At 42.8% G+C, this 16,128-nt stretch overlaps 1 protein-coding gene across 1 annotated transcript in view; it reads right to left on the bottom strand.

Annotated features, from left to right (window-relative positions):
* pcsk7 (proprotein convertase subtilisin/kexin type 7) overlaps positions 1-15,471 on the bottom strand; it is a 27,761-nt gene extending 12,290 nt beyond the window's left edge. Inside the window, exons 1-8 of the mRNA XM_076282632.1 lie at positions 15,355-15,471; positions 12,562-13,064; positions 11,074-11,208; positions 8,808-8,973; positions 8,486-8,576; positions 8,129-8,183; positions 5,520-5,658; positions 4,877-4,977 (exon numbers count right to left, since the gene is read on the bottom strand). Coding sequence (XP_076138747.1) covers positions 4,877-4,977; positions 5,520-5,658; positions 8,129-8,183; positions 8,486-8,576; positions 8,808-8,973; positions 11,074-11,208; positions 12,562-13,014 — 1,140 coding nt within the window. The 5' untranslated portion in view covers positions 13,015-13,064; positions 15,355-15,471. The remainder of the gene's footprint in view (positions 1-4,876; positions 4,978-5,519; positions 5,659-8,128; positions 8,184-8,485; positions 8,577-8,807; positions 8,974-11,073; positions 11,209-12,561; positions 13,065-15,354) is intronic.
* Positions 15,472-16,128: the final 657 nt, after the last annotated feature.

Genomic DNA, 16,128 nt, shown 5'->3' with positions numbered 1-16,128 from the left:
ACAACAACATCAACATCAACAACATCAACAACCACAATTTTAATAGCACTCACTTTATCAAGGCACCTTAAGCACTCACTGCAAAAACTGCTTGTCTAACTAAGTATTATTAATCTTATATTACGATAAAAAAATCTAGTTGGTATTGTTTTTAGTATTAAGAGACTTCAAGAGAAATCATTTTACTTAATTGCACATTTGGCTGACAGCTTGTTAAGCAAATTTGTCTTGATAAGACATCTTAAGAAGTTAATAATAAGTAAAAAAGTAATAGAGTTTGACAATAAGTCAAACTCTATTAAACTAAGTCAAAAGGATCTTACGAGAAAGCACTAAGTACGTTTTATCTTAATTTAAGATTAATAACACTTGGTTTGATAAGCAGGTTTTGAAGTGCTTTACAGGAAAGGGGGAACTGCACTAACCACCACCAATGTGTAGCACCCACTAGGGTGATGCACGGCAGCCATTATGTGCCAGAACGCTCACCACACACCACCTTGAGGTGAGAGTGACAGAATGAATGAATGAGCCAATTAAAAATGGTCAGCTCTTGTGTCACCTCTGTCAACATGAGCACTAACAGACATTCATCTCAACGTAGAACCAAGTATATCGGTGCATGTGAAAGGTATACTGCAGACACAGCCAGCTGCACAAACATACAGTAATGTACAGTGCCTAGTAAGAGCCTTGAACAGCATCCAGACGACTTATATCCCAAATTGCATATCCAGACTCCAGCCTCTAGGCGCAAATGTCACGATACTCGGCAGTGAATTTATTTCCTGTATTTTTACTCTTCCAGAGAAGAACCATGAGGAACTGGAAGAGAGGGTGACTGTGTGCAGAGCCTGAGTACATGCGGAGGGGGGGGGGGGGGGGGAGAGAGAAAAGCAGTGAAAAAATGAAACAAAAGAAAACAGAAGAGACAAAGAAAGATAGAAAGACAAAAGAAACACAAGAACACAAAACAAAGATAAAGATAAGATGTTCACTATGTGTTCAGATTAAAGGGTGTGAGAGGTAGAAAGAAAGAAAGAAAGAAAGAGGGAGGGAGAGAGAGACTGATGAAGAGGGAGCATGGAGAACAGCCACACTGATAAACTGCCAAATAAACATGAACTCTGTGAGAGAGGGGAGACCTGACACAAGGCCACCATTCTTCCCCCTGCTCCATTTTTAACCTTCTTTTCATTTCTTCTCATTCCGTGTTATTTCATTTCCTTCATTCCGCAGATGCGGTTCCTCTTCTTGACGGATTACTACGGTGCTGCTGCCTGCGCTGCTGTGGCGGAGACGCGCTCCCTCTGTGGGGTTCACCGGAGCGTCACAGGGGCCATATGCAGAGCACCAGGAAGAAGGATGGCTTTCATTTCTGCTCTCATAGAAACTACACCATCAACAGAAACTTCATTCTTAAAACGTCACAGCATTGTTGTTCTATGACAAAAAGGAATGCTCTCTACGGAGTCCACTGTGCTGGACCATGAACCGTTGGCTTCAAGCCACTCTAGTTTGAAAGTAGTAATGTGGTACTGATATGCCAATAAAATATAAACCTGAAGCTGGACATCCTTTCACTCCAACCAGACAGACAGCCGGCCATAACATTCTCATTCACTCCCATTCATCTCCTTCCTGTAATGGGTGAGTTCTCACACACTTGGAATGAGTGCTGCATAGTATCAAGTGGGCTGGTATTTTTTTTTTATTGCTATGTAACTTCATAAACCCAACAAGAAAGAAAACAGAGGGTGAGGTTTCACTGTGTGCCCAGGGGGTGTCTGAGGGGGAAAGTCATATGAGAACAATTTTTTACAACTGATTTGTTTCTCGTCATTGTTAACGAGACTCAAGGCTTTCAATTCCGCTATCTATTACCCCAGAATTAGTCTGGTATGTGCATATACCGTCTAAAAATGGAAAAGTGCTAACACCTTGGAAGGAGAAATAGATCCATTCTTAGAAAGGCATGCAGCTGAGGAAGGAGCTTTCAATAGCATGTGTGCGGGAGAGTTGAGGGAAAGTTGCTTTTGGCTGCTGTGCGCCCGACAGGTCACACACGCTGCAGAGATGGAGTATGTATGTATAGCATGGGTCAGATCCGGAGGCTATTTGATTGGACGTCTGTTCCAACAGACACAACCAGCAAGGGCCTTTGTTTAGTCTGCATTGCCCTGTCTTGATTTACCATACTGAGGCCGATTTTTTTTTTCTGATCTTGATCAAATCGCATTTTCGTTTTCTTTTGCCTTTATTCTCTGGCCAATCACCAGTCCATATTCACGGTGATGGGAAACAGACCCAATGGCCCAGACTCCTGTGAACCTGAACAGGTCACTCCAGCCAATGGAAGATGGCGGTGCTTGAGGTAACAGATCATCATTTGATGGGTGTGCATTAATCTATATGGATAAAGATTTGCATCGTCTGCTGTATTCTTAAAACATGTCACAACATCCCCGGCAGTTTACGGAAAGGTGATATGCTGTGCAGCCACACAGGTGGTTTTAATCATTATGCTTGACTGCATGTGGATATATTAGGCCTTGATTAGTGTACACATGGACAGCTGCAGAGACACCATAGGCACGTTGTTCTCATCATACTTTCTAGTCCGTTGGGAGGGCTCAGTTAGTGCCTTGGTATTGTAGTGGACAAGTCTACACGGTTGGGCAAAATGAGAGGGTACGTTGGCACTGTGCCTAGAGCTGCCTGTGCCTAGCCTAGGTGAACCCAGAAGAACCTGTTGGCACATTTGAATTTGCCCTGCAGGTCTATCTGGACATCCTCCTATAGACCTCTGAAGTTAGCCTACAAAAAAGAACCAAAGCTGCCATCTTTGCCCATATAAGGAGATCCAGGTGTTAATTGAAGCTAACTACCTATGGCAAGTTGCATTGCAAGTTAGCTCTGGGGTAGCAAAATCTAAGTTTTCTGTCATAACGTACTGAAGATCACAGGAGCCACTTGAGGGCAGAGGACAAAAGTGTGTTGAGCAAAACGTCTGCATTTCAGACTTTTCCGTCCCCACGAGAGTTTAACTGGTGCGATAATTCAAAACCCCCATGTTATTTTCCCATAGGAAAAATCGCAAGATACCGGATCTCAAAGATGGCAGCTTTTTTGTAGGTGAACTTCAGAGGTCTATTGAAACTGATTTCCAAATCGTAACAAAATTGCTCCAAATGGCAACTTGGAGCATAAACCTTAATGAGATATTTAAGCACTATGCAGATAGCTTTGTGTTGGCAAACAGGTGTTATGTTGCAAACGGACCACTAAGGTCTGAGAGTGAATGGCCAGGTCCGCAACAGAGTCATGCTTCCTTGAGAATAGAATGGTCAGAGCAGCTCCGTCTTTTCCACGATGTACCTTCATGAACCTTCACGATGGTGCATACGTGCCCATTATAAAACGCACAAACAATCCTTTATAGCACAGCTTAATCTCGGCACCTGACTCAGATTACAGCTCGTGCTTTGGTCAGTGCAACCCTGCGTCCGTCCACTAATGTGGTCTCCTTCCACAGCCATTTGCTTTAACTGCAGTTTATTCCACTTGTAGGTTGCTAAGATGCATAAGCACTCAAGAAAGGATAACACACACAAATGTAGATGTGCAGATGGTTAAACTTCATTGCATGATCCTCTCTCATGGTTGCCTATAAATTACAGGGCTCAACTAAAGCAAGGCCTCGCAAATCCACAGCGTTTTCACAAGCTGGTGACGAGCGCTCATCAGTCACTCAACAGCACATATGGCCTTTTCAGAAGCTCAGAAGTCCATCTGTGTTTTCTGCCTGTGGACCTACAGTACACAGATCCTACACACATTTTTTATATAATCCGCTAGCTTCATCCAGCCAGCTGTAGAAGGCATGCATGCACACACACACACGGCAAAAGAACATGTGGTGAGGACTCTCTGCTCAGCATCAAGCCGGTGGCAGGCGTGGTCGTGCCAGGACAGAGAGAGAGAGAGAAAGAGAGAGAGAGAGGACAGAGAGAGAGGACAGAGAGAGAGAGAGAGAGAGAGAGAGAGAGAGAGAGGACAGAGAGACAGAGAGAGAAAGAGAGAGGACAGAGAGACAGAGAGACAGAGAGAGAGAGAGAGAGAGAGAGAGAGAGAGGACAGAGAGAGAAAGAGAGAGAGAGAGAGAGAGAGGACAGAGACAGAGAGAGAGAGAGAGAGAGAGAGAGAGAGAGAGAGAGAGAGAGGACAGAGAGAGAAAGAGAGAGAGAGAGAGAGAGGACAGAGAGACAGAGAGAGAGAGAGAGAGAGAGAGAGAGAGAGAGAGAGAGGACAGAGGACAGAGAGAGAGAGAGAGAGAGGGAGGCTGGGTCAGCTCTGCTAATGGAGAGGGAGAGAAAGAGGGAAGAGATGAAAACCCCAAATAGCCATTCTGCTTGAGAGGCCAGCTGAGGTTCTGGTGAGCTGTGGCGGCTAAGAGAACCACAGCGGAGTTCTATGCGCAATGAGCTGACATCACTCTGCAAAACCAAGTCACCAAGGAGATGGCAGCAAACAGGGGCAAACAAAGCCTGGTGAGCGCAGTAGCGTTCACATGTTCCCCACAATGTCCCCTACCACTGGCCACTGGATATGGCCTGTTTAATGAATATATTTAAAGGAGAGTGTGTGTGTGTGTGTGTGTGTGTGTGTGTGTGTGTGTGTGTGTGTGTGTGTGTGTGTGTGTGTCTAGTTCAGGCAGGATATATTAAAAGTGATATACAAATGCAAAAATATTCCAAACTTGTGTGTTGCTAATCGTTGACTGTGAAGGTTTGTATTTGTGTACATGACAATGCATACCCATGAGTGTGAGTATGTGTGACTACCTGTGTGCATGTGTGTGATTCTGCAGACTCACAATGCTGCGTTGTAATCTGCCTCCGCTGCTGAAGGTGACTGCCAGCATGGACGCGCACTCCTCCGCATAGAAGGGCATCCGCCCATACTCATCCACTGCTCCTGAAACACACGAAACACACACACACACACACACACACACACACACACACACACACACACACACACACACACACACACACACACACACACACACACACACACACACACACACACACACACACACACACACACACACACACACACACACACACACACACACACACACACACACACACACACACACACACACACACACACACACACACACACACACACACACACACACACACACACACACACACACACACAATTACAACACTCTCCCAAGAATACATCATACACAGACATAAAAGAGGTGGTTTACTCAGGGTGAATTAACATGACTAAATCCTTCTCTCTGAAACCCACATGTACCGACTCAAACAGTAATTCCAACAGACGCACTATACCCAAAAATACACATTTTGTGTTTATACTTCTCAGTAGCTATACTTAGGGTGCGCAGATAGAAACACAGTGGCGTGACATTGATCTATGGTAAAACACACAGGATGTCTGAGGAGATTAGCTAGTGGCCCTGCTGGGCTTGATGTGGTTCTCACCAATAGTAACAGTGTAGATGGAATTAGCGTAGCCATCATAGTTGCAGTTGTCGTTGTACTGGCCCCCGTTGCCACTGGCAACAACAAAAATGCTGCCAAAGCCTCTCCTGCCAGCGATCACGCCATGTTGCAGTGCCGCCTAGAGGGACACAGAAGTAGAGAAGAGATAGAGAGATAGAGAGATAGAGAGATAGAGAGATAGAGAGATAGAGAGAGAAAGAACTTTTAGTATCCAGTAGCTTACACATTATGTGACATGTAAAACAAGGAAATAGACCTTCACATAAATGAAAAAACAATAACTATGAAATCACAGCTGTGGAAGGCTTAAAGGCTTAAATCACACAAAGACCAAAACAGATTGTGTGTAGAGGCTAGAGGCTAGGCCTTGTGAGAGGTGTGACTCAGTGTGGTTTGGCAAGGTAGGGCCAGAGAGGCAGCGTTTCCAGCCCAATAGCCAATTTCACCCCACCATTTCTGTGTTGAATTAAAGAGCTGAATAGCTCGCGTAACAAAAGACAGGACAAGTGACAGGAGTCTCTGACCATGATTTCCTGCCTGGTGAATGCAATGCAGAATGCAATAGGTGACCATCAATGTCCATGACGGACAGCAGCTTGTTGAGGGTCCTTTTCCCTCCAGCTCCAGCTCATTGCCATAAACGCAGGCAGCTTTCCTCACCAGCTTGTCCAGCACGAGTTTTGACAACGCCGACAGGAATGTCTTTTACTTCAGTGGAGGTCTCACGCTTACTTCAACAGTACACCAATAAAATCTGGAGCACAATGACTTAAAACAGGAGGATATTGCAAAGCCGACTTCTAGACTTCTGAGACAAATAGGGAAAGCACAGAAGACAGAATGTCGGTGATGTCAATGTTGAATAAATGATAATTACCAACCAATCATTTTCTTAGCCTCAAATGCACTATTAAAAAAAGCACAACACAGAATTGGCAGGGTCTCATAAGGACATTATTAACTATTCCATAGAGAATGAACGAAAATGATCATACGACAAAACGATCCCAACAAAACACTAAAACACTCGGGATTCTTTCCAACTGCTTCGGCTCATGCCCCTTGTCCACCAACATCCCTGTGTGGTGCGCTGCTCTGCGCTGCTCTAACATGGGCCCCTGTTTATTGGACCTCAGAGACACGCAGCTATAATGGCTATTTCTCTTTTACTGAAGTTTCCACCGACTGTGCCAAGACAGAGAAAAGAGAGAGAGTGACACAAGAGCACTACAGGAGGAGGAGAGCTGCCTCCAAGGACTCATAGCCTTCGGAGACTGATGCTTTCCTCCCTCTCCTACTCCACTCCACTCCACTGAATGATTGAAAAAGCCTTGACTATGGCCTTCTAGAATCTTCTTGTTCACTTTCTGAGAGCCTGGACAACAAACACACGGCACGCAACAGTGTTCTCAGAAAATGAGCGTCTGGACAACGGACATCTTCAGATCACTGAAGGAGCACCAGTGAGGAAACGAGAGAAAGCAGAACTGAGTCATGCAGATGTGGTCAAATAGGCCTGTTTAGAGGCAAGTGTGACCACATGTGTATATAATTATATTCCTGCCTTATCTGGGTGATCTTGAACAAGACAGTTTTAGATCAAAAACAGAGCTACAAGACAGGACTACAAGTACAGGGCTACAAGACAGGGCTGCTGAGAATTCAAGCAGATGGATTCAACAGATTTTAGTGGTCAGAAAATACCAGTCAAGCACTGAGAAGCACACATTCTTTTTTACTAAATATCCAGCCAAAGGAATTGTCTGCACCTACATGGGAATTCTGCAGATCCATAATCAAGGCCATGTTCTCAAATCCCTCTGGATCTGTGAGACACTGCTCTCTGCTGGATGAGCAAGGAGGTGCAGATTTGCTGACTGCCCGAGGGCAATTGTGAATAGGCATGACTTGTCAACTCTCTTGATTAACAACATTTCTGCAGTGCAGGGCCTTTACTTGGCCAAACTCACAACAGCAAAACAGACAAACATGTCTGGGCGTCACACCTCCCACCCAGTGAAAAAAGGTGTGAAGGAGTGGAGGACTAAACACCGACAAACAGACAAGCTGCACCTCTATGAGCAGGCAAGGCCACTTGCACAGTGCACAGTGTCACTCATGAGTCACACATCCCTCTCAGCTGCTTTCAGTCAGCTGCCTCTTTAAAAAAAAATAAAAAAAAGAATACATATAGTAATGCACAACAACATTACGGGACCAGACAGGGATTAGGGCAACATCACAAAAGCCTGCAGAAGAATGTCGAGGTGATTGTATTCACTTTCTTTCAATCCAGTCAGTTCTGGCATGATCTTTAGTGCAAACAGTCACTTGCACTACTTCACAAAGCATTAAATAAGTGCTTGTATGTGTGTATATGTGTGTGTGTGTGGGGGTATGTGTGTGTGTATATATGTGTGTGTGTGTATACGCGTGTGTGTGTGTGTATGTGTGTGTATGTGTGTGTGTGTGTGTGGTGTGTGGTGTGTGGTGTGTGTTTATGTATGTGGTGTGTGTGTATATGTGTGTGTGGTGTGTGTGTGTGTGTGTGTGTGTGTGTGTGTGTGTGTGTGTGTGTGTGTGCCAACCTTGCCCAAAGGATGTGGTCCATCAACAGTTCTCCCGTCATCATCGGGCCCCCAGCTACGGGAGGAAAAAGAGCGCACATACGTGACAAACTCCTTCACAGGAAACAACTTAAGACCACCACGAGCACCTCACCACGAGCAAGGGAAATTCCTGTGTCTGAACTTATGATCTTCAAAATCACTAAATACAATTACCTATTTTAAAACTCACCCCCACCCAGCCTGGATTAAGACACAGTGCATGAAAACCCTGCTTTGTGTATAGTCTGGGTCTACAGATTACACAAGACATCTGAAAAAAGTCTATTATCATGATGCTGTGCTGCCAATGAAGTGTCCTGAACTCTCTTTGGTTACCTGCAGCTGTAGACATCGTTGACCTGATAGTGTTTGTTAAAAGCTACAGCCTCCATACTATCAGTTAGTGGTCCATCCAACACTCTGATTCCTGAAACAAAGAGGGTACAATCATTTTTTTACATCATATGACCGCAAACTCCTGGAAATCTCTGGATACACTTATGTCAAATACAAATTATGGACTACTTTTACAGTACTGTTCTACATTTAAACATCACTGATCAAATTCTGTAAAATCAAATGCAGGCTCAAATCTTTGTGCTGAGCTGAAAAACTTTAAGATTGTGGTATTCACACATTAACACACACACACACACACCTGCAACTCTGCTGCCGTAAGCAACACCCACAGCACAGAAACTATTGTTGGACACGGCTGCAATTTCACCAGCGCAGCGAGTGCCGTGGTGATTGTCGCTCCGAGCATCAGGATGGGGCATAGGATCAGGGTCATTTGAGTTCAAGTCATAGCTGCCTTCAGGGCTCTTAAAAAAAACAAGAGAACATTTTTTCCATGTCAAAGTGTTAAAAATGCCCGTTACAAAACATATTTCCACGTTTTTTAGGACAAGACTAAGTGAGCATTGTCTCAGTATCATCTGAGTATCATATCCCTTTGGTGACAGGGTATCTGAAAATTTTTAAAGTACTAATTTAATGACTTTTAAGACATTTTGAAGACCTCTAAAGGTAAAAATACCAGTTGCAGAAATTTTTACTGTCGTGGGATAGGCAGGTATAATAAAACAGATTGCCAAACAGGAAAGTATGACTTATGTTTTGAATAACGTTAGAAAAACAGACTTAACACATATTTTTAAATAGTTGACTTATTAATGTCAGAAATATAAATTCAAGTTGAGAGCATACCTGAAAAAAATGTGTAGTGTAGTGCATAACTACAAATGTCTACCTGAAAAATTCTGTTCTTTGAAAAATCTTCTTGATAGACCTGTCCTTCATAACATCAGATGAGCACATGTTTCTTTTTCTATTCTGAATTTATAGCAAGTAGCTTTTTGCCATAATGTTGTACCTTTTAATTCACTTAACACGTTTATCAATACATATATTGCTCTGAAATGCAAATTACACATGTTTAAGCAGGCTATAATATCAGCATTGCAGACTGTATACAACGCATGGTGGGGAAGTCACACTCTAACATTCTACGAATTTCTGCAGCACATGCACTCCTAATTATGATTAGGCCAACAGGTTTAGCTGAAATAATTACTTTTTGGCGCAGTTTGTCTGTTTGTATGCAACGGTAAACAGGATTATGGAAAAACTACTGGCTCTACAACCACAGTGTTTCCCCTACACAGTGTTTCCCCTACTTATATACCATCAGACCCCCCTAGCTTCCTACAACTTACAGCACCGCTGCTGGAAAAAAATCTAGGGGAAACAATGAACCATGACGTACAGTATAGTTTCACTTTGAGTAACATTGTGAGATATTAGCATTTGCAAAAGTCTACGCTCTCCGAGTAGGCTAGCCTTTAGTTGATGTTATAAACAGGCTAGTGAGGTTTCTATGTAAAGTTACTTTTACCACCTGCATTTTCCTACACGGTCAATGTAACTTCCTTTGTCAGTTTATGAACAACCAAACTAGCTTGCAAATAAATACATAACATTAACTTAATTCTTAATCTCTTAAAAAATTTTCACATGCTTTCCTGTCCATTTACCTTTTGTAAAAGGAGCTCATGAATGGTCTTCACTCCAGAAATCAGACATGCAGAATGAAGGGGGGGGACTGAGAGGTCAACAATGCTGGTGTTGACTTGTGGCATTAGGCTACACATTCTATCATTCCCACTTGCTAATGTTTTTTAGTTAAAGGCATACTATGCAGGTTTAGGTATTTTTGGCGACTGCAGAGCTCCCTCTAGAGTCGCAATGTATTTATATGTTACCCTGCTAATAACAACGACTTATCCCCCCTGTACACAATGCAAATGCAAATGCTCGTGAGATTTGGCGGGCCGCCGCTCTTGGAAGTTGCATGGCTGGTTTTCTCGATAGGGACTCGCTCCATATGCTGTATAGCTATGCTAGGTGAACGATTCGCCTATTACAAGTTTGTTTACCATCAAATTGGCTTCGTAAAGGTAAAAAACTTGCATAGTGTACCTTTAATGGATGAAAGCAAGGGAAATTAATCCTGTGCTGTGATTGGTCGAACACTTCTCAGCTCGCTCGAAGCTCATTGGCAAGCCAACTGTGCACCAGGTCAAACTTATAAAACCAGCTTACTTTCGATGTCAAAATGCGCAGCTAATATACAGGTACAGGTCTGAATATAAGCTAAACAACAATCATTCTGCTCCAGATCCAATTTAATGCCTGTCCTCCTACAATTCGACATTCCTTAATTTTCTTCTGGATAAATAAAGTATCTCTATCGATCTATCTATCTATCACTATCTATTTAATATATTTTAAGGTCTTAAATATAAAAAATGAACACATATAATAATGGACAACAGCAATAAAGGACACATATAATAATGCACAACAACCTGATAGAGAACCCAGCTTGGTTTCCAACCACACGTAACAGCTGATGTACTTACGTAGTTAGGCTGAATATCTGCCAGTGTGTGTTGGACGCCGTCGTCGACGACCACCACGGTGACTCCTGCCCCTGTGATGTTGTGCTCCCAGACTCCGGTCACGTTGATGTCCATGCCCGCTCGGAGCTCATTGTGCTGTGCAAAATAGAGAGCAATTAAGACTTGAGGAATAACGTTGATTTTGGAAAACATGACATAACTGGTCAGAAAACAGAACATTGGAATTGTTGCATGATGATTGACTATTTTTTTTTGTGGTGAATGTCTACATAATGTTAGTGTAGTAGCTATGCCAACTATAGCTATACTATTGAATTATATACTATTTAGTATAAATAGCTATAGTATTTATTTATAGCAACAATTTAAGCTTTGTTGTGGGGATACTTATGCTGGGGAAATTGAAAATGCTTTGTATTTTGTTGGGGTAGAAAATATTGGCAGAAGTCATTTTAATAAATAGTGATACACTTGGCGCAAAAAGTCTTTTGCCTTTATCTTTCTTTATTTGGCTGCCACTTCTATCCAAAGCATTAAATTGCAGGACCAGACTCCCTGGAGTATTCCACGGTTATGTGCCATGCTCAAGGGCCCAACAGCGATAGCTGGGAGTAAAATCATGACTTTTCAAGCTACTGCATGCAACTTCTAGCCACTACACTACCACCACACCCTTTATCAACATACCGTACTTGAAATAAAAAAAAGTGTCTCAAGTGTCTTTCAGTGTTACTTAATCACAACTCATTGTTACTCATTTCACTGCAAGCCTAGTTCAATCTCACATTTCTGGCACTTGGAATCAAACACCTTAAAGTGTAACCATGCATATTGCATGGTTCTTTGTGATGAACACATCACAGCTGCTGTGTAATGATAATACAATAGAAAGAACAGAGGCGCACTCAAGGGCTTGATACTCATACAATATGTATTGGGAACCGAGATTTTAACAATGAGTCTCAGGACAAAACTGGAAAACAAACGTTTCGGGCTTAGCCCATTATCAATGTCTCCATTATAATGATAATACAAATAATGAGCCTGATTATTACAGCAGTGTGTTAAATAGTACATTTATGTTCCTCTTTTTCTCTGAAAATGTGCTCATACTCATCATAAACATGAACCAGAAGTCAAGTGAAGTGAAGTAGGATGACCTTGTTCTCTCGCCAGTTGCCATGGTGACTCATAGTATCAAAGCCCCATTGATGGCTTTGTATAATCATCGAGCATGCACTTTACTTAAAGTGAACATATTCAAAGACAAGAGACTATATAATTTGAATGTAATTCGGTGATTACAGGCGAAATAGCAAATCGCGATGCTGTCCGAAAGTTTAAAAGTTATAATAATTTAAACTTTCGTGGCAAAACAATCGACGGGTGAATGAAGCTTATGAATGGGGCTGTGTTCTCAAAATTTGTTAACCCTCTACAGTATTCTGGAATGTTACCCCTCACTGCTCCCAGGTCACCTTTACTCACCAGATGCCACTGTTTGGGATACTTGGGATCGTTGAACGCCACGCTCCTCTTCGACCGGCTGAGGAGGAGCTCCTGAGAGTGCCAGGCCACGTACGGGTGGTCAGCCAGGGCCTGTCCTGCAGAGCTGGCCCCCCTGGTGTCTCTCTGGCCCTCCTCCTCGGCCCCCCGACACAACAGGTAGTGCCCCGCCAGCTGCCCGATCTGTCCGCGGTTCTCCAAGCCGGCGTCAGCCGCCACCAGGTGTGCCAGCTCGTCCACGTCATGCCCTTCCTCGTTCAGGCGGGCGTGCAACCGCACTGCCCACGACTGTCCCGGGCCGCAGGAGGGGGGGGGCGGCGGAGGTGGGAGAGCGGAGGCGTCCGGCGACAGAGGAGGGGTGTGCAGAGGATGAACGGTCAGGAGGATCAGGGGGGAGAAGAAGAGGAGGAGGGGGAAAGATGGGGATGATGCCATGGCAATAAGCACGGGACTTCAACACTGGCTCTCCGCATCAGAACTGCAGCCTGGTGGAGAGAGAGAACACCAGCAGGAATGTCAGATTTAGCAGAGTTTGTAAAATGGAGGTCAAGACAGAAAAGAAGAAGTTGCAGACAATGAGGAACACATTCATACTAGGGTGGAATTTTACAGAAGCAACCTGAAACTCAACTTCAATCTGACTTTAAGTGTACATTGTGAAGGAAAAAAAAAAAACACAAAGTTTAATTCACAAGTACCAAAACAGGGACACAGCTTGACAAAGTCTAACCAAGTACCACTGAGCAGTAGAGTGAATCAAGGTATCTGCAGATAACCCATTCCCATGAAAAGGTGTGCACAATCTGAAGTCTGAGTTGCGAGGTTTCGTCTTTTATGCTAGAGGCGGGGTTCGGGGGCCTCCTACTTCTTATAGCCCACGTAACATATCCAATCACAAATCGGGGATTTGTCCCCTCGACAGGTGACTGACATGTTTACGAACCAATCAGAGCCCTTGTCAGAAAGGCAATAAATCATATTGATGGAAACAATGTTTACAATAAAAATAATGTGTATGACATTAGTTGGTATCAATGTCATGATTTTGCTGACTATCTCTACTTGGGTGCATGGGTTTTGGGTGTAAGACACTTTCCCAGGCATTTCAATAATCAATCATATAGGCTTGTGTTTTGGGGACCCTTTCCTAAGTGCTTCTTAAGTGCTTTCTACATGTTTCATTGACACTTTCCCAAGTGTCCAGTGGGATCACGTTATGCTTGGGGTACGTACAAAGAAAGGTGTCGTAATGGGCAAGCTTCAGCACACAGGGGAGTGCATGAACTAAGGTGAATGGGGCAATGAGTTCTACTGCAGAGTGTATAGGCCTTTTTCTGACCACACAAAATGACCACACACGTCACAGAGAGAAGAGAAAACAAAGGAAATGAAAGCAGCAACCTGATGTGTCAATTACATGTTAGCCTCACTAATTTTGGAAGTGAGAGTTAGCCTATTAACAAATACCCCTGCCGCCTACAGAGTCTAAAACAAGTCAAATAAACAAAACAAAAAAACCCTCCATGACATCATAGAGGAAATGATAATAGGTAGATCTAATGGAGATTTTATGATTAATGTTGGAGCAGTAAAGTATTACATGGTCAGTTGTAAACTAAAATGATTAGGCCTTCACTAGCACCATACTGCTCCAATGAGATACAAAAAAAAACAACATACACGTGAGAATGAGACACAGGTGAATTTCCAGGGAACAGGGAAGAGTTAGTGTTAAACAAATAAGGAAAAACAATACCATAGCACCCTACAATGGATTAATTCATAGATAGATAGATAGATACTTTATTGATCCCCAGGGGAAATTCTGTTCAATTCATGTCTCATTGCTATGATCATGACAATTCATTGCTTTTCGAAATAAGTGGGTCTCTAGCTACATAATTAAGCAACACAATTTACCTACTATTATTTCACTTAAAAATATATTACTACGGTTAGAAAAGAAAACACACACACACACACACACACACACACACACACACACACACACACACACACACACACTATGTAACTGTAAACAAAACAGATGAGCCATCCTCAGTTTAACCTCTCGGATGACTTGCTGCTGAATAGTTAGTGTCCGATTAACACCAGACAACAGTTTCAAGTTTTTGCCTTGCACTTTGGCCTGTTCGTTTGAAGTGTGAAATGTAACCTGCAATGCAACCTTTCACGAATTTGTGGAAAAGACTTGAGATTTAATAGCTAGAATTAATGTACTGTAGGTTAGCGTTATGTATCGCTAGGAAACATTGTTACAATATATTTAGCCTACTTTATGCTTTATGCCTAACGTTTCGGTTCCAATTAACCAAGTCTAAAGAACAGTCAACGTTAATGTTACTTAGGATCCTAGCGTGATCCTTGCAGAAGAAGCGGCAGATGATTAAGTTAGGTGTCAACATTAACATCAAGCCATGTGAGCTAACTTAGCTATCTGACGCTATCACAGGTAACAGCGTGACACACATACAATTATTAAACACAAGAGGTTTAAGACAAGGTTGACCAACTGATCTCTATTAACCTAGCGCACATAGCCAGAGGCATTACGTTATGTTTCTCTAGTTAACACTGTTGTTGTCATGATGATGATTCGCTACAGACAGCCAGCCAGCCCGCCCGCTTCAAAATTGGCTAACGTTACAGCGTTCCTAGCTAATCTGACAGTCCCGTAGCCAAATAGACAGGTAGAGGTATACAAAACAACATGGCTCATTAACATAATAAACCAATATACTATAGCCTACATACCTGTATGTCAACATGCTCCTTCGAAGACTAGGCTACACAGAATTAAAACGAATGCTTCTTGTGCCGATATCCAACTTGTCATGTCAGCGACAAACATACTTCCGCAAATGTGACTAGGATCGTCATTTCCGGTGTTATGTCGCAACATGATATCCCATCACTTTTGTACATCATTGTGCCCCTCCCAAACATCACACCTTCTTCGATTACAGCAAACTCCTTCTAGGCCCTGGTAGCTGACAGTCAGTCAGTAATAGCCTAAATGAAATGACTTGTTTCAGATACAATAGGGCAATCAGGTGTAGCATGGTGTGATGTGGCTGGTGTCCCCTAATTTACCCTATCTGTTCTTTTTGGTAGAAACTGCACACTAAGGATGATAAGATTGAACAGGTTGATAGTTAATACAGCAGATTGGCCTAAACATGAAAATCACAACAACCTAAACGTGTTTGGGCCTATTGCATAACTCCTAATAGGCTATAACATCATCCCAAAAGGCCGAATTCTGAAAAAAAATTCCACAATTCAGTAGGCTACTAAACAGTTTACAGTGAAGTCCTGAGGACCTCTCATGGCCCAAAAGTAAATGACACCCTTTACAACACTTATACAGTATAATTTGGCAATACATATTTTACTCCTGTCCTGTACAATACCCATACTCGTCCTTGTGTTTTCTTTTTTATACCTTTGGCCGTTTCCTACTTTTGTAGACTTGTTCTATTGTACTTCCAGTGTATTCACCAAACGTAAACCACTTAATTGAATAAA

Source organism: Alosa pseudoharengus, unplaced genomic scaffold (assembly GCF_046254945.1).
Source record: "Alosa pseudoharengus isolate Yale_2024_CS ecotype anadromous, Long Island Sound unplaced genomic scaffold, YU_APseudo_1.1 YU_APseudo_1.1_scf_13, whole genome shotgun sequence".
In the NCBI taxonomy this organism is placed as follows: domain Eukaryota; kingdom Metazoa; phylum Chordata; class Actinopteri; order Clupeiformes; family Clupeidae; genus Alosa; species Alosa pseudoharengus.
Note: the sequence above shows the minus strand (reverse complement) of the source record. Positions and strands in the feature narration are given on the sequence as shown.